The sequence below is a fragment of the Gopherus evgoodei genome, chromosome 10 (assembly GCF_007399415.2).
Source record: "Gopherus evgoodei ecotype Sinaloan lineage chromosome 10, rGopEvg1_v1.p, whole genome shotgun sequence".
NCBI classification, from domain to species: domain Eukaryota; kingdom Metazoa; phylum Chordata; order Testudines; family Testudinidae; genus Gopherus; species Gopherus evgoodei.
In genome coordinates this window covers 55,217,723-55,241,212 of record NC_044331.1, presented here as the reverse complement: position 1 = coordinate 55,241,212, position 23,490 = coordinate 55,217,723, and the positions used below count along the sequence as shown (strand labels likewise).

Sequence of the window (23,490 nt, the reverse complement as noted above, 5' to 3'; positions counted from 1 at the left end):
AGGAGAGCGGCGGCCTGGGGCTGGGGGGCGGCTCCGGCGGCGGGGGGCCGTGTGGGGGGTCCCGCGGCAGCGCGGCGGCTGGGCTCGGGGGCGGCCCGGGCGGGGGCAGCCCCGAGAAGAGCCACAGCGCCCAGGAGCACAAGGAGCAGGGGAACCGGCTCTTCGTCAGCCGCAAGTACCCCGAGGCGGCCGCCTGCTACGGCCGGGCCATCGTGAGTGCGGGCTGGGGGCGCTGGGCCTGTCGCGGGGAGGGGTCTAGCGGCCTAACGCGGGCTGGGCTGGAGGGACCGGGCAGCTGTGCGGCCTACAAGGCCAAGCTGAGGCCTAGGGGCTAAGGGGATAGAACTGAGCTGTCGGAGGGGCGGGGCCGGCACCCACTGGGGGGGACAGAGCTGAACTGTCTAGGGGGAGGGGCTGGCACCCACTGCGGGGGTGGGGTACAGAGCTGAGCTGTTTGGGGGGAGGGGCTGGCACCCACTCCGGAGGGGGTACAGAGCTGAGCTGTTTGGGGGGAGGGGCTGGCACGCACTGCCGGGGGGGTACAGAGCTGAGCTGTTTGGGAATAGGAGGCCTGGAAAAACATTTCACACTCAGGTCACCCTATAGATTTAGGCCCAGACAATATTTTCAGCATTCCAGTTATTGCTAAGCTTGGGGTGCTGATCTTGGCTGCTCAGATTTGAGATAGCAACCTTTTACAAAAAGCCGACTTGAGAATTGTTAGTGGCAATGGCAGTAAAGGCAAACAGCTGGGGATGTTGGAATTTATGATGCTGAAAGGGTTTGGACAGGACATGGTTTATCTCCTAGGCTCTCCACAGAGTACTATATGGGATTTTTAGCCCTATAGTTGAAGTATTTATTGATAGGGCCTTAGTTTCTACTTCAATATCCACTAGTTATGGGCAGGAAGGATCTTAGTTTAAAATGTTGTCCAAAGGACCCATTCTACATGGTTTGAGCATTGGCCTGCTAAACCCAGGGTTGTGAGTTCAATCCCTGAGGGGGCCATTTGGGGATTGGCCCTGCTTTGAGCAGGGGGTTGGACTAGATGATCTCCTGAGGTCCCTTCCAACTCTAATAATCTATGATACTCTATGATACATAACACTGCAGTGCTTGTGAGCTCTGTCTAGTGCAGCACTTGAACCTTTGATGTGGTCCAGATTCCAGGTATGCCATCAGAACCATAATCTAGAGCTCATACCATGGCTCTTGGGGATTTGTGTTCCTAAGCATATGTCCTCTTGGAAATAAAACTCTTTGCTTATATCATGCCTGTCACAAGGGGATTTTTTCTCTCTCTGACTCTGCAGATTGAGATGCATAGTTTGAGACTGAAGGAAATTTCTTTGAACACTCAGGGCTGCTAATGTTAGGAGATTACTGTTTGGGATGCTTTTCTCCTAGGTCTGGAATAGTCTCTGTGCCCTGCCTGGTATTTAGCTGATTCAAGTATTTCCTCTGTTTCATTAGGAAGATAGCATTACAAAAGCCAATTTGTGTAGTCTGTCTATTCTGTGCTTACTCACACACCCTCAACAAATTGCCTCTGCTCTGTGTTGTCCATAATACACTCTTGATTTGGGTGACTGTCACCATCTAGCCTCTCTCAATGTAGCATTCATGGTTTTCCTAGTTTGTCTATCATGGTACTGCTCTTTAAGTGTGTTTTTGTATATAAGCCTGGCTGCTGGTTCATGGTAACTGCTAAAGCCTGTTAGCTGGGTCCATGATGATGAGCTTGTAAACAACATACAACATTCCTTTGGGAAATAGCTGATGGGACAAGATTATGCATCTTAGACTCTTCATTGTTGTCTCCTATTTAGAAAGACAGAAGTGATCACTTAGCTCTAAGGACATGCTGGTTAACATCACTTGTATCCACTTACTGAACAAGCTGCAGTCTGAGAGCTAGAGCATTTTGTCTTTAGAGACTTGGGTTCAAATTTTCTTGAGTCACTCACAAGTGAAAATGTATATTAGTCTCTTCAGAGTCCCCTGTGGATGTTTGTCCACATCATCAAATCACCGCAGAGTGGAGAAATCCAAAACTTGAATAGCTAGGAGAGGGGGCAGGTCAGGGTTGAGATGCATCAGTGGAGCTGTGCCAGAGGCCCAGGAGTAGAATAGCAGGTGCTGCAGGTCAGGACTGTCATGCATTGGTAGAGTAAGTGGAGGTCCAGGGCTACAATACCATGGGGCTCATTTGTTAAGGAATGTGGTGAACTGGCGAAACTGGGAGGAGGTTAGGCAGGACTGGAACTGTCCATGGTGCAGCAGATCAAGAAGTGCATTGGTGTTTGTTATTTGGAGGCCCGGGGTTTGGGATAGCAGAGGCTGCATAAGGTCAGGATTATATTGCACTGGCAGAGCTCTGCAGGAGAAGCACATACAGTTCCTGCCTGAATGGTTCTAGTCAGTGCTGTTCTAACTTTCATGAGCAAAATATTTATGTAATTTTAAAATAATTCAGGTCAAGGATCGGGCCTCTCCCACAAAGCAAACCTCTGGATCCAATTATACTTTTCAGGATTTCTGAGCAAAACTATCCTTTGTGTGCCTTAGAACTCTATCTCACCTTGTCTACTGGATAATAAGGAGTCTGTGGAACCTCTCAATGGTGTATCTTTCCTCTGGCCCAGTGAAGGAAAGGCAGGCTCCCTCCTGGTAGGCCTTGTTAAGGCTTAAATGAGAGAGAAAAGCAGAATTCTGCCTTTGCACTTCTGGAAACATGAGCCAGGATTCAGTAGCCTGCCCAGATAGACAGCTTTTAACACTAATTTCCATCTTAGTACCTAAATTGTGGCTCCATATTGTAAAAGGTAATGTGCAGTAGGCCAAGCAGGTTAAATACTAGAGCACAGCAGTCCAGAGCTTGCGTGCTTCAGCACTGCTTGTGACCATTACTATAACATTGAGCAAATAACCAGAACAGTGAGGACCAATCCAGTAATATTTAGATTTCACAGATACTAAGAGCAGGAGAAAGACTTGAACCCTTCTGTACCTTCCCGTCGAGGTGCAGTTATGAAAGTCTCATATGCTTTGTGTTATCCTTGGCAGACCTTTAATGTATCTGACTTTTCTTCCAGAACCGGAACCCCTTAGTGGCAGTATACTACACCAACCGAGCCTTGTGTTACCTGAAGATGCAGCAACATGATAAGGCCCTGGCAGATTGTAAACATGCCCTGGAACTAGACAGCCAGTCAGTGAAGGCCCATTTCTTTCTGGGGCAGTGCCAGATGGAGATGGAGAACTATGATGAGGCCATCGCTAACTTGCAGAGAGGTGAGCAGTGTCTTCCTATTAAATGTTCAGGCCTGGCACAAGCCGTCACCAAACTATAGAGGTGGCCCAGACCTCCCATATTAACAGGATACCAGGGCCTATTTTGGGCTGTTGCTAACATACAGAGAATTGAGCAATACAAAACAGGCACCATGATGAGGGCCACAGCTGCAGAGAAATGAATGGGCCTTTTACAAAACAGGCACCAGTATATGGCACAAATCATCATTTGTCAAAATATGAATTTAAGTTAGAAAAGACTGGTGTTTAGTTCTGTGTAGTCACTTCAGACTGCCCATATCCAATTCCTCTGTAGGAAGAGAGAGCATTTGGAAACCTGTAGGAGTTTAATTGCCACTCCCTGTATGTTGGTTCTGCACTTGACAACAGGCTGATATTTGAATGGGAATGAAGCCTAAACAGGAGTTTCTTCTTAAACTGTGTAGAAATCAGTGATTTGACTAACTTCTATATGGAGATGGTCCAGTGGGGTCAAGTCATTGTGTGCAGCTTTTGGCCCAAGGATTTATTCCCCATTAGCTGCTTTGCACTGAGGGAGTGATGTAGCACTCAAAGGCACAGGTATTGTCTCTCACTGTTCCCTCCTTCAAGGAGAGGGGCAAAACCATACTCTCCTGGCCAAAGCAAAGGTGGGAGGAGCCATAATCCACTGACCCAAATCCCACCTCTAATTAGATATACCTCCTAACTAGATTTAGCAAAGAATCAGCTTCTTCCACCCTGTCCCCAACCTTGAGAGCACCTGTTGTCTCCCCAGCCTATAACCTAGCCAAGGAACAGCGACTGAATTTTGGGGATGATATTCCAAGTGCACTGCGGATTGCCAAGAAGAAGCGCTGGAACAACATTGAAGAGAAACGGATCAACCAGGAAAATGAGTTGCACTCCTATCTAACCAAACTCATCATGGCTGAGAAGGAGAGGTAATGCAGATAGACATCTCTGAGCTTTTCTGCACTGGGCATTAGTCTACGCTAGTGGGGTGTGAATTCTAGTACCCACTAGGGAGTCACACACTAACTGACCTGTGTGGACCCTGCTAGTGCCCACTCAAGTTCCTTAGTGCACCTTAGTCATAGAATCATAGAAAAGTAGGACTGGAAGGGATCTCGAGATGTCATCAAATCCAGCCCCCTGCCCTGAGGCAGGACCAAGTAAACCTAGTTCATCCCTGACAGGTGTTTAGCTAACCTGTTCTTAAAAACTTCCAATGATGGAGATTCTACAACCTCCCTTGAAAGCCTGTTTCAGTGCTTAACTACTCTTATAGTTAGGCTGGATATTAGGAAAAACTTTCTAAGTCTCCCTTGCTAGATATTAAGCTCTTTACTACTTGTCCTACATACAGTGGATGCAAAGAACAATTGATCACAGTTCTCTTTTTGTAACAGCCATTAGTAGATTTGAAGACTATTATCAAATCCCCCCTCTTTTTTTCTCAAGACTAAACATGCCCACTTTTTTCAACCTTTACTCATAGGTCAGGTTTTCTAAATCTTTTTTACCATTTTTGTTGCTCTCCAATTTGTCCATTGTACAGTAGGAAAGTTATAGTGTGTGCCAGCAGGATCCACATGGATCAGTTAGTGCATGACACTCTAGTGTGCACTAGAATTTACACCCTACAATGGATTAATGCATAGCGTAGACAAGCCTCCTCCGCAGCCTGGAGGAATGAGGGGAATCCTGAAGAGCACTGGGCCTGTGCAAGCAGGAGGGAGGGGCTGTATCCCAGACAACACTGGTCTCAGGCAGAGAGGAGCAGAATCCCACAGGCTGACCCTCCGGTATGCAAAGGGAGGAGGGGAAAAGATAAGCTTTTGTAAACATTTCCCAGTACTGTGAAATTGGTGACAAGATAGTGGCCTTCCAGCAGAGCTTACACTGGCACTTAGAAGGCACTGCCCTAAGGAAGCTCACACTGTTGAAATGGTAGAGAGTCCCTGCTTATCTGGCTTTCCCGGAAAGCCAGAATCCTTGCACCAAGAAGGTGAAAAAAGGGAAATAGGAGCGTGTTCATTCTGAGCTGAACATTACTTCTCCTCCACTGTGACATTTCAAGTTCCTTTGCTGATCATTTGCTCTGGACTGTAATCATAGAAATGTAGCGCTGGAAAGGACCTTGAGAGGTCATCAAGTCCAGCCTCCTGTGCTGAGACAGGACTAAGTAAACGTAGACTATCCCTAACAGGGGTTTGTCTGACCTGTTCTTAAAAACCTTTACTGACAAGGATTCCACTACCTCCCTAGATAACCTCTTCCAGTGCTTACCCATCCATATAGTTAGAAAGTTGTCCCCTGGTTCTCCCCTAGGAAGCTGGATGAATACCGAAGGACACAACAAGAGGAGAACATGGATGAGAGCCGGAGCCGTGCCCAGCTAGCTAACGTTGAAGCCAAACACGTGAGGCAACCTCATTAATCCATCACCTCCGTGTGGATTTGGGCCTGCTGGGTAGCGTTGGGCATGTGTCCCTACTTGGTGTGAGCAGCAAGCCCAAGGGGAAGTTCTTCTCCAGGGCCACCATGCCACAGCTCCTGCTTGTGGAGCAGATCTGCGGGGTATGAACGCAGTCCAGCTGGGGTTACTTCATAGCACAGAAGGTGATAGTCAGTGCTGCTTTGGGTTCATTGCGGTTGAGTAGGAATCAGGCACCAAGGAAGAGCATCACACAGGGCTGCAGCTTGTTGGAATAGACGGTAGTAGGAGTTTTGTGGGGGTTGTGGAGCATCCTGTTAGAGTGTATCTAGAGGGGACATGGCTGTAGCAATTTCCTGACTTTCAGGGGTGCTGTGATGAGTCAGAAGAATCAGTGGGGTGGCCGTGGGGGATAATGGAGGGGTTCTGTGTAAGAAGAGCGCATGCTGTTCCTGGTGCTCTTACTGCCCTGCAGCAGGTGTTAAAGATGAGTTGAATGTTGTTGCTTTTACCGTCTAAATTCTGTGCCCCACCCACAGACAGTTGCCGTGCATTAAGTGGACAGAGGGTTTTTTGTACGGCCACTTTGCAGCCATGAAGATCTTTATTCCTGTCCCCATGTTCTTCTGGCCCAATCAGACTGACTCTTTTTGGAAGCTGTCAGCACCGCTGCTTTATCAACCACAAAAGCCACTACTGATTTGACATGCAAGACCATTCCCATCCCCCCCGTTACGGCTGACACTCCTACCAACACATAACCAGCCCTGGTTGTCTAGGTAGTGAGTCTGAGCATTAAATCCAAGTCTGCTGTACAGCAGTGTAGAGCAGTAACTACTTGGCAGCTCGGAAGATGTGTTCTTACAGGTGTTGTTCTTGCCTCCTAAAGTAAGAAGGTTCCTGTTTGTATGTGACTGACACTCTGATATCAGCAGATAGAGGCTAGCAAGGGGAGACACCAAATTCTGTTCCTCAGGATCCCTGAGAGACTAAGACCCTTATTAACTTTTGCTGTGAGCCAGTTTGTTCTCTGTAAAAGTGGTTCTGCGAATGACTCCCATGCTGTTGGGGTGGGTGAGGGAACAATTCCCCATCAATGGCTGCAGTGTTTGTACCAAAGTCTCTGCAGACTGAGAGATGCTGAAGAGGCAACAAATTCCTGCAGGGTCCTCTGACCCTCTCCTATTAAAGGGGTTATTTCTCTTTCAGGACAAGTACCTGGCGGATATGGATGAGCTGTTCTCTCAGGTGGATGAGAAGAGGAAGGTGAGGATGGGCTTAAACAGGTGTGGCAGCTGTGACCAGATAAGGAGTGCTCACAGGGAGGGCATCAAATATGACTGATAAGGTGGTTTAGCTTGGGATCCCAAAGAACTGTGGCTTATCCCATCCTTCCTGTTCTCCCTACCGCCACCCTGCTGTTGGACTGATTTAAAACTCTTGTGAATACCAGGTCTCTCTCAAATGAGAGCTGGACCAGAAGGCCAGATGCCACATGGGAGGGAATGGAGCCTCAGATTTGAGGATGAGCTTGGGACTCCAACTGCAATGGCTGGTAGAGACAAGACATTTCATAGCGGAAAAGGTTGAGAACTATTCACTGTCAGTCAGCTGCTCTCCTGGATATGGTAGCCGTGGAGAAGGCCAGGCATCTATCTGGATGGAATATAAACTGTATAGTAGAAGCTCCAGCTGGGGCTGGATTTAATGGCTAGTTGGAGTGCAAATATGGCTTTGGTATTGAGAGAGAGAGAGAGAAACCAAGCTTCCCTTCCCCCCCCCACCCCCCCTCCGTTCTCCAGCTGTGTTTTCTGATATGCAGTGCAGGATCACCATCATGTGCCTGACTTGGCAATAGAATCTGTGCTGCTTGCACCCTTGCTGAGGTCCTGTCCCTGGGTCACCTGTTCATTGGTTTGCTGCATTAGACTGGAGATAGGCTTGTTGTATGATGGCTCCCTAATGCTGAACTTTTGTTCTCTCGAGTCAGAAGCGAGACATCCCCGATTATCTGTGTGGGAAGATCAGTTTTGAACTGATGCGAGAGCCCTGTATCACACCCAGTGGGATTACCTATGACAGGAAAGATATAGAAGAGCATCTTCAGGTAATGGGGGAACCAGAGTGTTGGGCATCTGAGTGGGAGGGCAGGAGGAAAGGAAGAGTGTGGACATGCATGTGAGGGAGAGAAACCCAGGGCTATTTTTAGGAGATATCTGATTTTAAAGTTGCTAAGTCTCCAAACATGAGTTAATGTAGTTCCAGATGCTGTGCCTGCATCTGAGGCCCCCTGGCTGATTGTGTAGGGTTGCACCCCCTTTGGGGGGTGAAAAACCCACACAAAGATTGGAAACTGACTGTACTGGGGAACAGCGACAAAAACTAAACTCTCAGTGCTCAGGTGCTTCTCTGTGCTGCTTCCTTCCTCCCCCATCCTAGAGCAGCTGCAGCCCTTGCAAGCACTGTGATGTGTTATTGGGCCCCAGCCCCTGCTAACAATGTACCTGGGGGTAGGGGTGGGGCCTGCAGAAAAAGCAGTGGGGTTTCAGAGACACCCAACTATTAAATCTTGCAGTATTTTGAGCTTCATTCTGTCCCCCAGCCCATCTTTGTTTAAAGGAGGGAGCATCAGTGAGAAGACCCACACTTATGGAACTGAATGCTTCATCCTGTGAAGTTTTCCATGGGTTGAATCCCAGTTATCTTACCCTGTCATTCCCTTTGGAGAATGTCTGAAGTGTTCGAGCTGTCAGGCCCCTGCTTTAATTACAGGGCTGCTGGCTGGGCACTCTCAGCGAAGCTCCATCCACTTTGGATCTCACCTCACGGCCGGGGTTTTCCAGCCCTGACTGAGCCATCTGACCTCCTGGCCATGCTGTAAAGTCTCTGTTCTCTCAGGCTTTTTTGAGGGGCTGTGGTGGAAAAAAAAATGGATGTACCTATCTCATAGAGCTGGAAGGGACCCCGAAAGGTCATTGAGTCCAGCCCAACTGCCTTCAGTAGCAAGACCAAGTACTGATTTTGTCCCAGATCCCTAAGTGGCCCCCTCAAGGACTGAACTCACAACCCTGGGTTTAGCAGGCCAATGCTCAAAGCACTGAGCTATCCCTCCCCTTTAGTTTTGGAGGAATTTGGAGGAGTCTTATGTTTAGATGGGTCCCTGAATACTTGTCACTGGATCTATTTATAACATAAGAACGGCCATGCTGGGTCATACCAAAGGTCCATCTAGCCCAGTGTATCATCTTCCAACAGTGGGCAGTATAAAGATGGTCTGTGCACCTAGAGCAATGTTAAATTGTAAGCTAAGTTACATCTCAGCGCTCTCCTTTGCGTGCGCTCCATGCCATGGGATTGCCAGCCTGCTCCTGGCTGTGGGGTGGTGGTTCTTTTTCTGAAACCCCCACAGCCATGGAAACGGTTGTGACTGGAGATGTTTCTGCTAGGGTAAGTACCATACTGAAGTAAGAAGTGCAGACAGGAGGGGAAGAGACAAGACAATGTAGATTAAACTGTCCAGCTGTGGCATCCTGTCTGTGGGGAGCATCCCTCAGGTAGCAGGGGGACAGATGGGGCTAGCTACACCCAGGGAACTGAGACTGACTGAATGGCTGGGAGGTCTCTGGCAGGCCTAGGGGGTGCAGCTGCAGCAACAGGGTAAGGGGCTGGTTACTGAGATTTGTGCTCTATTTCCATCCTTCTTATGGTCTCTCTTCCCTTTCAGCGTGTTGGTCACTTTGATCCTGTGACCCGAAGTCCTTTAACCCAAGACCAGCTGATCCCAAACCTTGCTATGAAGGAGGTGATAGATGCATTCATATCAGAAAATGGCTGGGTAGAAGAGTACTGATGGCTGAGTGGGCACAGTCCTCTGGATCCTCACTGCAGCCCCAGCTGTGGCAGCACAGGCACGCTCTGCTATGGACTGCTCTCTCAGCATGCTGGGCTGGCACCATGCCTTACTCACTTTCAGTTTCTCTCTCTCCCCTCTGGATGCCCAGAGATCCATTGGCAGTGCTGGACTAGAGCGCATTATCATCTTGTGTCCCAGAAACCACAGCTGGGCTAGACTCACTGAGCAGGGCCATGGAGGGTCCTTCCAGCTCCTTGCTCACCTGGGCTCCTGGTAACCTCCCAACATGATAGACAGAAGCAAGACTGCCTTAGGCAGGCTGAGAGGGAGCGCCTGTTGAGGACCCAGCACTGGACACAATCCACAGAAGCACTTTTGGAAGAGCAGTGTCACTTTCTACTAGCCAGCATCACAGCTTTTCATAACCCACCTCAGATCCTTGGCTGTAAAGAACAAGCTTCCTCCACAAAAACAGCTGCCTCCTCCCTTTCCTCACAGCACAAACCCTGCTCCTGGGGAGATGTGGGAGCTGTGCCTACAGAGACGGCCCAGGCTGTGACGAGCGAGGAGCTGGCTCGGAAGGGCTTTCCTGCTCTCCATGCTGAGCTGCATTCCCCACTTCCTCCCTCTGTACATAGTTTGTGTTTCTTTCTTCCTACATCTCCTGTCTGTCTAGTGTAGTTCCCTTCATGTTTTCCTGTAAATAGCCACTTGCTGGGGGAGGGAAATGAAATATATATTATACAGACGTTGACTGGCGTGCGGGCTTGTATTGGGTAACCGCTGTCCTGTAGGATGGAAGCTGTGACCCATGGGAGGCCACTCCACTCCCAGGGACAGTAGTTCCCTGCTAACCACTTGGATGAAAGTTCATATTTGTTTTAATTAAATCCTTAAAAAAAAAAGTCGGCCTAAAGCGTTTTGGTTGTTGAAAGTCTTGATGTCTGCTTGGCCTGCAGACTGCCTGGCTTCATGAGTTCGCTCTCCGGAAGTTTGCTAATGTTAATAAATATTTCAGCAATAAGTGTTAAATAGTCTGAATGTTTCATGATTACAGGTGTCTTTCCTTTGAAAAGGCTAGTGGAGGCTGGGCAGAGGCAGCCCCCAGGGGCACATGGGAGCGGAAGTGGAGCGCACCTCTACATCTCTCTTAGTCAGGAGTGCAGGTAGGCTGCTCGCATTAAGATGCAGCATGGGATGCTGGGCCTGTAGTCTCCAGAGGCGGTACCTCCATGTTAAAGATGAGGGTAGCTGCAATCTTCACATGCGAGGCAGCCATTTGCATGGCTGCACATGGGGGATCTAAATGCTCTTTTTGGTGTTATCTATGCCATGTCTCATCAATTGCATCACCTGGGCAGGGCTGTTCTCTGACAGGGAGCATTCTCTGGTTTTTGCTTTGTTGATTTCTAAACCTGTTCTGTTGCTGCTTGAAGTTCTGTCCCTTTCAGATGATCTGATTTTTCCTAGGGAGAACATTGATTGTATTTTGATACTTGGAGAAACCCTCTAGTTCATGATACCATTACTCTGTTGAACTAGAAGATGGCTTGTGGGGCGTTTCCTCCTGTTTCTGTGGCTACAAAGGGTTTCAGAATATAGGAGCTGTCAGGGGGCAAAGCTGCTAGCATTAGTGTCTTTGCTCTGTTGTGCAATCTCAGGGCCAGGAAGGGGCTTTCAGACTGATACAAAGCAAAGCCTGTTTGTTGGATGGGTCATTGCATATCGTAAGAGAAGAACTACTTGTAGCTTCTTGTGCTTCCCAGGACTGGAGAAGGCAGTGAAGGTGGAACCTTAGCCCCTCCCCACAAGGAAGGAGGAGGTGGCTGAGCAGTGTTGCTGCTAGTTGGAGGAATCTGTAGATGAACTCATTAGCCCACCTGGTCAAGTATTTGCCAGGATGTTTCTAGGGAGCTGGAGGAGGGAAAGAAAACTGGCCTTTATGAAGACAAGGTCCTAAGTCTCCTGCTCACTTAGCCACTGGTACGTATATTAGACAGAGCTTTTGTTGAGAGGGGATGATATACATAGCAAGATACTTGAATACAACAAAGTCTCAGAAAACCACTTTTCTAGCCAGTCTGCTGTCCTTTTTTGAGGCAAGGTTTCCTCTGCTCCCTGTGTACCTTGCTGTTCTGTTGATCTCAGTTGGTGATCATTGTACTGTGTTCTGAAGTGGAAAGACTGGTGGCCTTTGTTATTTTATCCTAGCTAATGTAACTGTAGATGCTATTTTTTCTTTTGAAGTGCCTAGTGATTTTTTTCAGTCATACTAAGAGTTCTCTGGCTGATATCTGTGGCAAAGAGTTCTCCAGGTTAGTGACAGGCTGCAAAGGAGAGAATTGCCTAAGTGGGGTGTTTTTTTTAATTCTATCAAGTATCCTTTCATTCTTGCATCAGGCTCGGGGGAGGGGTCAGCACCTGTCTGACCTTCTGTGCCATGAATCATTCATGGAGCTCATCCCTAGCATTTTACAAACTAACCAATTCATCTTTCTTGCCATCCTCTCTTGGCTAACTCCTCTCCAAACTCAAGAGCAATTACTGAGAGAGGAAGGGAAGCAGGTGCTTTGCCCTGCATGGAGACCGTTGGCTGACTTGTTTTCAAGGCACCAGTGTTCAATCTTGACTGCTTCCAGAGTCAGTTGGACAAGGGCCTCATGCCATTTCAGAACTGCTGGGCGGGGCCAGGCCTTGCCTGCAAGGTGACAGCTGCACTTGTGACCTACATACTGGCTGATGGACCCAAATTCCATGCAGAGCTATCTGGGGCTGTTGAGCAACACCCTAGCTTGCATCAGTTTAGCAGAATTGTCCTTTAGTGCAGACTAGTCCAAGAAGACCTGTTCTAATGGTGCATTACTAGGAGGCAGTGTGGTCTGTGCTCATTACAATGGAAGGAACTCTTGGCTGGGTTAGGAATCTATTTCTAGTCTTGCCCTGGAGCTGTAACTCCATGCCTCAGTTTCCCCACTTGCAGAACCAGAATAAGGCTATTTGGGTCTGTGCACTGCAGTCAGGAGGGGTGACTGTGTAGACATAGCCGAGCTAGATTTGATCTAGTTTGAGGAAGGATAGTGGCAGCATGGCAGTGGCTGCTTGATTAGGTATTGGAGGTTCATGGTGGGCGTGGCTTCACTGCTATTACTTGACCAAAGCTGGCTCCCATCTACACATGCAGCACTCGCACCTCCCAGCTGCAGCGTAGTCAGATTGTGTGTGTAAGGTGCTGGTTGAAAAGCACAAACTCTGCATCGAGGGGAGGGGCAACAATTGTGAAAATAATCCCTAAACCAGATTGAGTCCTGGAATAATCCTGGGCATGGCAGAGGGGGATGAATTTACCACCATCCCTGGGGGCCAAGAGTAAATGAGAGGAAAAGGTAACAGCTGCTTGTGTCAGAGGCTGGCTGTGGTGTGGTAAGATTCAGTTCTAAGGCAGTCACGACAAGTGCAGAGATAAGGCAGTTATATTTTAATCCAGATTTGAAATGGGAAAATGCCCATAAATAACCTAAACTCCTACTTCAAGTATCCTTTGCTGCTTGAATATTAACATTCAAGTGAAAGCCAGCCCAGCCACCCCCAGCCGCAGGGTATTCCCGGGTAACAGACACTGGTCCTTCAATTTTTCCCTGCACCCATGAATGAGCACCAGGAAATGAGTTCTCAGCAGAGCTGCTGAGGGAGGGTCACCAGGGGCAGATACAAGGACATCTGAGACTAGACCATGCCCTATACCTGGTGGTTTAGCTCTAGAGCTGGAGTGGCTGGTTCTGTGCTACTGACCAATGGTCTATTTAAAGAAGAGCCTACATCGTAATGTCACTCCTGCCTAGAGACCAGAGTTGAGCTAGAAGCTGCCTTCTGCCATGGACTCTGTTCCTCAGATGTTAGAAACACAAAGCGGATGTGAAGGAAGGGGGTGGGGTGAGCAGGCAGGCAGGAGGAGCTCTGCCAATAGAGCTGAGGAACAGAAAGTGCAGAGTTGTAAGTACAGCAGAAAACGCCACCAGCTGGTGGAAGCTCCTGCCCTGTATGGGAGAAAGGAGACGGGTTCCCCCTCCAACCCAACCTCAGCAGCTGCTGCATCACAGAATGATGGGGGTGCTCATATAGACCAGGATAAATCCTAGATGGATTAGAGCTGGATCAGCCCCACTGCCAGAGTCCAGCTCTGCCTGCAGGGTTACAGTGGAGAGAGATGGCTAGAATTCACCAGCAGCATCCCAGGGCTTTGGCGGGAGGGAAGTGAACAATTCAGCTCCTGAGGAATGGCAGGCTGGTAGGCAAAGCCCTGAGTTTCTACCCCAGGAAGGTGGAGATGAAGACACTTGTGTCCAAGTTGAGGGTGGCGTGCCACCAGCGATCGGGGAAATACAGCACCTGCACAGGAGACAGAAGCAGGGGAGCTGCTTGCCTGGTCTTTCACTTGTCATGCAGCCTTGATACAGCTGCCCTCTTGCACGGGCTCTACCTGCTGAAATCGGCTGGCAGCCTGGGCTGTCAACTGTGATCTAAGCTTCCAGTGAGAGCATCTCTGAGGCTGACTGGCCACTTGTTTACATCATCATGCCTCTGAATAAGCCTGTCCACTCCATAGCAAATTTGTGCAGGAGGATTAAGGGTGGGACAGTGGCAGGCTGAGTCAGAGCTGGGCTGCATGTCCATGTGGACACCAGCTCCCCTGGGTCATAGTTAAAGCAAGGGCAGTGCTCAGGGTGTCATTTCTCTGAGCAGATGCTGGGCCTTAATCATGAGCCCAGCCTCCCTATTCATTCACCAGCTGGCTTGTGCACTTACACCCCCTCACCCACCAACTGCAGGGCCCCTCCATTCCGACCATCCCTTCCTCCTAGGAGTGGCATTCAACTGCAACCAGCGCTGTCTGGATGCTGCTACTCACACTTGTCCTGCCTCAGACTAGGATCCTCTGTTGACAGGGTATGGAACTCCCAAGCTCCTTTTGATTGCTGGTGCTCCATGGCGCTGGAGCAGTGGTTCACACAGGCCTCAGCCCTCCCCTGTGAGAAGGCTCATCAGATCTTGTGCTGCAGAAAGCTGCTGCCTGCTCCCATGTATAAGTGAGCTTCTACAGCCAGGTTAGGCCAAAATCATCCCAGAGGTCACTCCCATTGGCTTCAGTAGAAGACAGCTAGTGGCCCCCCACCCTCATTACAACATGGAGGCTGATGGCTGCTAGGGACTTACTTCACTATGCAGTTTGCACAAAAGACACTGTGCTCCTATAGTGCTGGGCAGCAGCATGACACCCTGAGTGAGGGATCTCTAGTGAGTTGGTGGCTGGTTATAAGGGGTACCATGTGGCTGCGACCGCTCCTTGCTGTTCCTCTGTGGTGTGTCTACCCATTTGCTTTGCCCTGAAAACGGTCCCCTGCTGAGAGCTGGGTATTACTCATGGGCATACAGCTTTGCTAATGCCTCAGCACTGAGCCAGCGGCTGATGTGCTGCTCTTCATGGGCTCTGGCTGGACTTTTATCCCATTTTATTTAGACTGAGATTTGAGTGGGCACCAACCAACGGCTGTACCTCACCCAAAGGGCCACAGGTGCCCTCACAGAGAGACACCGACAGCTGACTGCATTCTGTGTTACAGTGCAGCTAATCTACATGCCCGCAAAAGCATCTGGGAATAGTTTGATGCAGAGTTAATGAGGGACTACTGCCCCAGAGCTGTAGGCTATGTGACTGCAATTCTATAGGGGGCCAGCGGGTGTCCTGAGGCCCACAGCTCTGCTTCTTGCCACCCATGGCACTACAGCTGTGCTATGGCCAGCTGGCAGGGTGGATGAGAACACAGCTATTTCTGCTCCTGCAAACAGCTTGCTAATGGTGCCGAATGGCTGCATTGGCACTTGGAATTGCACAAACACAAGGGGCCAGGGTGGTGAACAGGCTGCAGAGCAGGTCACTCCTATGTCACGTGTTCATGCACACCAGCATGGTGGCAGCTCCTTTGGGGGTAGGGCCCATCCCCGCTCTCTGAGCCTTCGTTTTCCTATCTGTGACAGGGAATTACTGATACTGACCTCCCTCCCAAGCTAGGGTGTGTGGCTGAATTCTTTATCAATACATGTGTGCACACACTAAAGTGCTTTGAGATCCTCTGGCAGATGAGACTAAAGAGGGCAAAAATGCAATGTCACAAGGCGTAACATTCAGGGTTTCTTTATGGAACCTCTCTCCCTAGTATTAGAGCCCCTCAGCACTGCCAAGTGAGCCCTGCCATGGTCCCAGGGGGCAGGAAGTGCTGTCTGCATTTCCCAGCTGAGGCCTAGAGAGACAGACTTGTGTAATGGCAGATAGCCAGCTAGGAACCGCTGCCAGCCCTGAGATGGATCTGTTGGACCCAGGTCCGGCGCTTGCATTTAGGCGGCTTAGGCAATCGCCTAGGGCGCCAGCATTATTAGGGGGCAGCATTTTGCCGGAGGGGGCAGCAGGCGGCTCCGGTGGAGCTGCCACAATGGTGCCTGCGGACAGGCGGCTGCTCGCGCGGCTGTGGTGGACCTCCCGCAGGTACGACTGCGGCAGCTCCACCGGAGCCGTGGGAGCAGCCGACCGTCCCCAGGCAGGACTGTGGAGCTGGGGGACCAGCGCGCGGGGTGGCAAAATGGCCGTGCACCTACGGCGCTCAAACCCCTATCCCCGGTCCTGGTTGGACCCCCATCACCGCCGTATCTGAGCGCCTTGCAATCGCGGATGTATTTCCCCTCCCCCGAGAGGATACAGGACTTGCCCACCTTCACACAAAAAATCAAACCCCAATCTCCAAAATTCTGGCCTAGGGCCCAACCCACCAGCCCATCCTTCCTCTCTCTGCTGAGCTTTAATCCAAGGCTTCTCTCGGCACATTTACCAGCTGGCTCTTGAGCTCTGCTCCCCCTTCTGGCCTAGCTGGGCATTGCCTGTAACTCTCAATGGTTTTCTCCCCGTCCCATCCGTGATACCTCCCAGCCTGCCTCCCATACAGTAATGCCTGCATCAGGGGATTGGTGCCCCACCAGCCCAGCCCCAGGACCTGCTCCTGTGACAGCCTGCCTTCAGTCTGGAAAGCAGCAATATCAGGAATCTTACAGCTGTTTATGCTGGTGTGCATGCATGGTCACCGTGCAGCCTGGCTCTGGTGCAGAGGTGCTTGCATTGGGATTCCTGGTCTTCTGACAGCCTGGCTTCAGTACTGGGGTTCCCAGATCCCATGCCAGACACTGTGGTGTCAGGGTCCCTGCTGCTTGTGCAGCACCAGAGAATCTCCCCACTCTGCTCTCTCTAGACACACAGCCCCTGGCGTTCCAAGCTGATGCACTCCACAGGTTCCTTGAGCAGCTACAGCAGGGGGTGGGCTCACTGGACCCCAGGGTGCAGGACTGACCTCGCCAGGGTGAATGGTGCACTCCACAGGGCGTTCCTCCGGTGGCAGGAATGGGTATGTGTCCAGCAGCCAGGCTAGAGTTGTCTTGTTGGGGTGGAACTCAGGGGTTTTCTCAGGGGGATACAGAAACCAGCGCTGCAAAGAGAGAGGCTCTTAAGAAACACCCCGCTCTGCCTAGCATGGGGTCCCCTTTCACTGCAGACTTGAAAATCTCTACTTCCCTGCAGGGTGGGCTCCCCCTTTCTCCCCACTCATAGGTACACCCCTCTTCCCTACCCCCAAAGCCCAGCAGTTCCCCTTCTTCCCTCCCCTCTTGGAAAGGATGTGGTGGTGGCCTGTCTAAGGGGAACTGCTAGGGCTCTTCCAGATGCCCCATGAGGGTCACACCTGAACAGGAACCTCTCTGCCTGATTGCAAGGTCTCTGGGGTATGGACTGTCTTGGTCTGTGTGCATACAGCACCTAGCACAGTGGGGTCCAGGACTGTACACAGCCTTTTGCCACAGGGGTCACCAAGGAACCTCCTCCTCTGACCCTCAGTGTGTATAAGTGGCCAGGTGCATTATGGGGAAATTTCCCATTCCTTCAAACCCTCAGGACAAAGTCACTTGCAGCAGACAGCACCCTAGGCCGAGGGGCTCATGGGTCCTCTCTGGCCTGGCATAGTCTATGCTCCACTGCCTGGATCAAATCCCCACTTTGCTAGGAGAGTGTTCTGCTCCACAGCGGGGCCATGGACAGGGAAACATCTGGTTTTTACAGGATCTGTAAATCAATCCACTCCCCACCCAGCTCTCACCTTCCTGCCGAAGATCACCTCCGAGTAACCCGGGCCGTGCCAGTGAAAGGGAACCCCAGAACCGGAGCCTGTGGGCAAACGGACCAGAGATGGTATCAGATGGACCATGTCTGATTAGGCCATTGCTTCTTGGCTGACGTGTCCATCTAAGCCTGGGAAGGATTCCCCTATAGCCCATTCCTTCCCCCTGCCCTCCTCTATTCCCAGGGTGGTACTGACCGGCGATCCCAAAGCTGTAGGCCCCGCTGGTGCCTGGAATCCGGAACGGAGGTGGCATGTATTTCTGGAAGAGGGAGCCCCACTCGGTGAAGTTATTGTCTCCAAAGAAATAGAGTGTGTCTGGTGAGGGGAGAAAGACATCGGTAACCCCCAGAGAGCACAAGCTCTGGTCTGTCTGGGCATGTAGGCTGGAGAGGGAAGCACAACCCCGACCAGGAGGTGGCTCCTAGGAATCCATCCAGAACTGGAATTCTCAGCCACACGGTTGAATCCGAGGCACAGCACTAAAGAGGGTGCCTGGAGAGACCTCTACTCACCACTGCCCAGGGAGGCCAGGTCCTGAGGCTCCAGCAGGTGCTCCACGTACTCCTGGAATGGCACGTCCACTGTGAGGGAGGAGAGAGTTCACGGCTGCCCTTCCCCAACGTGTGTGACCTACCTTCCCAGCCAGGGCTGAGGGGGCACAGCAGGGCTCTAACACTCCACCCTCCTCCAGCTCATTCCCCCTGCGGAGCCACAGCCCAGCAGCCTAGAAGTCCCTGTTGTCCTGCCAACGAGCAACATTGAAACCCTCCCCCTTGGGCCAAGTGGAATGCTAGAGCTCCGGGACTAAGTGCTATTGTGTCCAGTTCCCAGCTGGAGAAACCAAGGCACAGCGAAGGCCAGCGACTTGCCCCAAGAGCAGAGAATGGGGTTTTGGCCAGGAAGAGGGAGGCGGCAAAGGAGAAAGGCTGGCTTATTGTGTTCCCTGGACAATGAAATCCAGGGCCTCAGGCAAGCTCTTCTGTCACCAACCAGCCACGGCAGCAGGAAGGGAGACACTGGCTGAGGCCAAGCAGACAGGCATTGTCTGTTCCCTCTCTGCACCCCACGTCTGTCTGGAGCAGCCCCCCACCACACAGCCAGCCCAGTGAGAGAACAGCTCAGCGCACGTGCCCTGGAGCCAAGCCCCGCACCTTTATGGTAGGAGTAGGTGTTGGCAGTGCTGAGACGGACCAGGCGGTCCCCGAACTCCGTCAGCAGCTTGTTCCTCGTGCAGAGTGCCTGGAATTCCTGCAAGCACAGAGCAGAGGTGACAAGGGCCCTAGGAAGGCAGAGGTGTTTGAAATGTGGCCTGGGGTGCCAGGCTAGGCTAGGGGGCCCGCACAGCGACAGGACAGCCCTCCTCTCTCCAGGTCTGGCTTTTGAGCTGCCAGCGAAAGAGAACAGCCCTTCTTGTTCCCAAATCCAATTGGACACAGACCAACGCAGAGATGCCCTGGGGCTGGTCCAGTTGCCACCGTCGGATGGAGCTTCCTGCTTAAGAATGGATCCTGGGGGTTGCTCCAGAATCCATCGAGGGAGACTCCCCTTCCAAATGGATTCCCTGGGTTACTCTGACAGTCTCTACTCAGAAACCTCCCCAGTTAAACTCTCTCGCTGCTTCCCATCACCCTGCAGCCATGTGACTGAGAAGGGAATGTCAGTATCAGTAGAAATCATGGAGTCCCCTACTGTCAATCCCCACTTTTGGCAGAAATTACTCCCAGCCAGAATACGGAGCATGTGCCTGGCTGCCAGGAGGGCAAACATGGCTACTAAGCCTGGTCCGGGGAAAGGCCGGAGAGGCTTCAAGGGGCTGTTTCCCTACATACAATGAGATGGCTCAGGCTGGAGGGGCACATCACAGCTGGCAGCATGTAGCACTTACCGAGTTGTCTGTGATCCCCTGGATAATAACAGGCCTGGAAAAAGCATATCTGGAAAACACAGAGGGAAATTAAACACTTCCCTGGCTCCTTGGGACCTGGCACATTCTACATACCCAGCTCACTCCCATCAGAGCCCCTGGTTAACAGTACTAGTGTTAGCTGCAGTGAAACTCTGCAACAGATTGATGTGGCCAATACATGGGCTGAGCTGTTCAGTGCTCAGACTCAAATTCTTTGCACCTTCAGTGGCAGTGGGTGGGCAAGCTGAGGACAGCCACATTCAAAGACCATCTCAAGGGCAGATCTAGGTCACGGGACCTCTGGGGCAAGGAGAGAGAGCTGTGCAGGCAGCGTGGGGATGCATGCTCTGTGCTGGACGTTGCTGGGTCAGCAGGGGGTTAATGGAGAAGCTGGGCTTGTAGGACTCGCTGTGGGAGTCACTTCTCTTCCTAGCAGCAGATGGAAAGCTCTGATTAGATTCTGTTGTATGGTCACTGATCTGCAAGTTGCTTGCTGACAGAGAATCCCATCTCCTAACTGGTCTCAAGATATCCAGCACCCCTCTGGGTGCCATGAGATTTCCACAATGACTTGTGCATAGCTAGGACCCTGTGGAGTCATGTCGATGGGAAGACCCCAGAGAATCCCCCTTCCTCCTCCCATAATAGCCATGCTGGTTGCATTGAGTGCTGGGTACAGGAAAGGGGCTGCTCGAGCCCCAGAGAGCAAAACAAGCAGCACACTTACTGGTCTATGAACTGGGAGTAGGTCAGGGAAGCGTCTCTCCTCTCCACAGTGCAGTGGTCTTCTTCCATCAGAGCCAAGTACTTGTTCGTAAACCTGGGATAGGGAAAGGGACAGAGCCCTCCTCATCAATCACTGCCAGCCTGAGCATTTCCCAGCAAGTGACGTCAGCCCCGGAAGGATCAGTAACCCACGCAGGGGGAGATCAGACCTGGTCCCTGCCAGGCTTCCTTCCTCTCTAACCCAGAGACACTAACTCCAACATCAGGGTCAGTGCCAAGGGTTACAGTAGCAATGGAAAGAAGCCTGGGGAATCTGTCAGATTTCTCAGCAGGGAGCGTCAAGGAACTGACGCCATGACAGTTCCGTAGGGGCAGCCACTTTAAGGGAGGAACAAAACATTCTAGTCAGCCCCTTGCAGATGGCAGGAGGGGCACTGATTGGCCCACTGTGATAAGTAACAAGGCGGTAAGCTCAGTTCTTTCTCCCTGGCAACTCTAAGCTACGTCTGCTCTCCGCCAGGGAATGCCTGGTCTGAGTCTGTTCATGGGAGGTTGCTGACCCTCCAAGCATCTGCTCCTTCAATCAACTGGCTAAGAACTAGACTAAGAACAGGTTGGCAATAGTTCAACCCCAATGCACACTGTGTCTAGGGCATTAGATACTGCCAATGTGCAGGGATGGACTGTGTTCTTATGGGCCTTTTCAATCTTAGATCTGTTCAAACTAACCCAAGCTACATGGTTGGGGAGAAAGAGAAAGTTCAAGAGCCTCACCTAATATACAAGAATATAAGAATGGCCACACTGGGTCAGAACAATGGTCCATCTAGCCCAGTATCCTGTCTTCTGACACTGGCCAATGCCAGGTGCTTTAGAGGGAATGAAACAACACGTAATCATCAAGTGATCCATCCTCTGTTGCCCATTCCCAGCTTCTGGCAAACAGAGGCTAGGGACACCATCCCTGCCCATCCTGGCTTATAGCTATTGATGGACCTATCCTCCCTGAACTTATCTAGTTCTTTTGTAAAGCATATTATAGTCTTGGCCTTCACAACATCTTCTGGCAAGGAGTTCCACAAGTTGACTGTGCATTGTGTGAATAAATGCTTTGTGTTTGTTTTAAACCAAATTTCATTTGGTGATCCCTAGTGCTTGTGTTATGAGAAGGAGTAAATAACACTTACTTACTTTCTCCACACCAGTCATGATTTTATAGACCTCTATCATATCCCCCCATTAGTCGTCTCTTTTCCAAGCTGAAAGGTCCCAATCTTATTAATCTCTCCTCATATGGAAGCCGTTCCATACCCCTAATCATTTTGGTTGCCCTTTTCTGTATCTTCTCCAATTCCAATATATCTTTTTTGAGATGGGGCGACCACATCTGCACGCAATATTAAAGGTGTGGGCATACCAGGGATTTATATAGAGCCAATATGATATTTTCCATCTTACTATCTATCCCTTTCCTAATGATTCCCAACATTCTGTTTGCTTCAGTGCTGCTGCACACTGAGTGTGGGGTAGAGGGAAGTGGAGAAATCCTTCCCCACATAAGCCATTTCAAAAAGCCATCATTCCCCATTTTGTTAAGCACTGGCCAGATTTCCCCCTTTTATTTCTAAATCTAACCCTCTCCGTCTTTGCCATCTCCACAAGGGCACTCGGCATTATACACTCAATAATGCTTTGAGTTTCTCTAGTGCTTTGCTGCCAGCCACTTCGCATTCATGAATTGATCCTCACAACCCCCAGGAGGCAGGGATATACCATTATCATGACTCAACAATTTGACAAACTGAGGCACAGAAAGGATAAGTGACCTGCCCACGGTTATAGTGCGAATCAGTGGCAGAACCGAGAACATAGCCCAAGTTTCCCGATCCTTAGTACTTCACTCTACTCCCTAGGTAACTCTGCCTCTAGCTGAGCCATCTAGGCAGAGCTACTTCTCCTGACACAAGCCAAGACCATGCCTGGGGGAAAAGGTGATCATCGGCCTGCTTACAAAACGCTAAGCAATCAACAACAGGCTAACAGGTCCTCCTTTTGGGATACAAACCTCAAGGTAATATATAACTCCCCAGCTGACAGGAGACAAGCAGAACACAGTGAAGATCAGAGTGGAGAGACTGGCAAGGTATTGATGTTGTAACAAGCAGGAACCTGGTTCTTTCGCACTGAAGGTTTCCCTGACCACCTCTCGTGAGTCAACAGAGCATTCTGCATGGCAGCACATCCATTGGGGGAATGTGGACCAGACCCGATGCTTTAGATCCCAGAAGACACTGATAAAATACTTGTGTGCATAGGTTGTCTACTTACCAGCCACCATTTCCTTCCAGGTAATCCAAGTCTCCAGGCAGCGACACTGGGATGGAGAGGAGAAGGAATTGCCACCACGATCCCATCTGCCTCCAGCAGCCCTCTGCCGTCTGGGTGTGTCAGATTCTCTCAGAGAAACAGACTAGAAAAGCCAGGGAGAGAACAGTGCAGGACAGGATGTTAAAGGTAAGGCTCTAATATACCCTAATGCCAGCAGGGGAATCGATCCAGCTGTTGGCTCACTTCTGGCTCTTTGCCTTCCATCTCCTCTCTGAATTTAACTCCCACCCAGCTCTAGGCTGATACCTGCTGTATCCCTACTTGACCCTTTAACCCTCCTCTCTCGCGCTGCATGTATCGCCTCCCAACATCCCAGGAACCCTCCGGCCCCTACCACCACGCCTCAGCTCAGTTCCCTGTCTGCGTGCGGCTGCAGGTACCGGCAACTCTCAGCCTAGAGCACCCCCCCTCCCCCATTGCATTCTGGGAGCTGTAATTCAGGCATGTCACAGCCTCCTCCCCCGGGGACCCGCGCGCACTGCCTGGCAGGGTGGCTGTGAAGGCCACGTGCTGCTGCGTTGGCTGGTGGCGCGAGGACTACATTACCCAGGAGGCATCTGGGAGCCACTTCTATTCGTGGTCCCTCGAAGGGGTGAAAGGGGAAGAGAGGCTGATGCCGCGCGCTGCTATTGGACGGGTGACCTGGTGACTACATTACCCAGCAGCC

General features: G+C 50.8%; 2 protein-coding genes across 7 annotated transcripts; one reads left to right on the top strand and one right to left on the bottom strand.

Moving 5' to 3' along the window:
- The first annotated feature begins 71 nt into the window (after positions 1–71).
- Positions 72–10,622, top strand: STUB1 (STIP1 homology and U-box containing protein 1). Its single transcript, XM_030578637.1, has 7 exons — positions 72–212; positions 3,099–3,297; positions 4,076–4,241; positions 5,632–5,722; positions 6,947–7,003; positions 7,728–7,844; positions 9,462–10,622. Exons 2-7 carry the CDS (start codon positions 3,156–3,158, stop codon positions 9,585–9,587), a joined length of 699 nt encoding a protein of 232 aa, XP_030434497.1. The 5' UTR covers positions 72–212; positions 3,099–3,155; the 3' UTR covers positions 9,588–10,622.
- On the bottom strand, positions 7,869–23,321 carry JMJD8 (jumonji domain containing 8). Of its 6 annotated transcripts, none has more exons than XM_030578628.1 (11): positions 23,303–23,321; positions 22,764–22,905; positions 20,437–20,529; positions 19,689–19,737; positions 18,955–19,051; positions 18,316–18,384; positions 17,999–18,118; positions 17,780–17,847; positions 16,982–17,116; positions 14,497–14,614; positions 13,051–13,976 (listed from the first exon to the last, which is right to left on the bottom strand). In XM_030578628.1, exons 2-11 carry the CDS (start codon positions 22,847–22,849, stop codon positions 13,780–13,782), a joined length of 1,032 nt encoding a protein of 343 aa, XP_030434488.1. In that variant the 5' UTR covers positions 22,850–22,905; positions 23,303–23,321; the 3' UTR covers positions 13,051–13,779. The 6 variants fall into 6 exon arrangements, 5 of the variants coding, with proteins under 5 accessions (XP_030434492.1, XP_030434488.1, XP_030434487.1 ...); XM_030578627.1 differs by lacking the exon at positions 23,303–23,321 and adding an exon at positions 23,158–23,293; XM_030578632.1 differs by lacking the exons at positions 13,051–13,976; positions 14,497–14,614; positions 23,303–23,321 and adding an exon at positions 7,869–8,649 and having other exon boundaries at positions 22,764–23,293.
- Between the last annotated feature and the right edge of the window lie 169 nt (positions 23,322–23,490).

Excerpts from the sequence above, each read along its gene's own strand:
- STUB1 (XM_030578637.1), top strand. The coding sequence starts at position 3,156 with ATGCAGCAACATGATAAGGCCCTGGCAGATTGTAAACATGCCCTGGAA. Across the intron at positions 4,242-5,631 it reads ATCATGGCTGAGAAGGAGAG|GAAGCTGGATGAATACCGAA; the intron begins GTAATGCAGATA and ends GTTCTCCCCTAG. Across the intron at positions 7,004-7,727 it reads AGGTGGATGAGAAGAGGAAG|AAGCGAGACATCCCCGATTA; the intron begins GTGAGGATGGGC and ends CTCTCGAGTCAG.
- JMJD8 (XM_030578628.1), bottom strand. The coding sequence starts at position 22,849 with ATGGGATCGTGGTGGCAATTCCTTCTCCTCTCCATCCCAGTGTCGCTG. Across the intron at positions 17,848-17,998 it reads CTACAGCTTTGGGATCGCCG|GCTCCGGTTCTGGGGTTCCC; the intron begins GTCAGTACCACC and ends GTTTGCCCACAG. Across the intron at positions 14,615-16,981 it reads GCACCATTCACCCTGGCGAG|GGGAGGGCTGAGGCCTGTGT; the intron begins GTCAGTCCTGCA and ends GCCTTCTCACAG.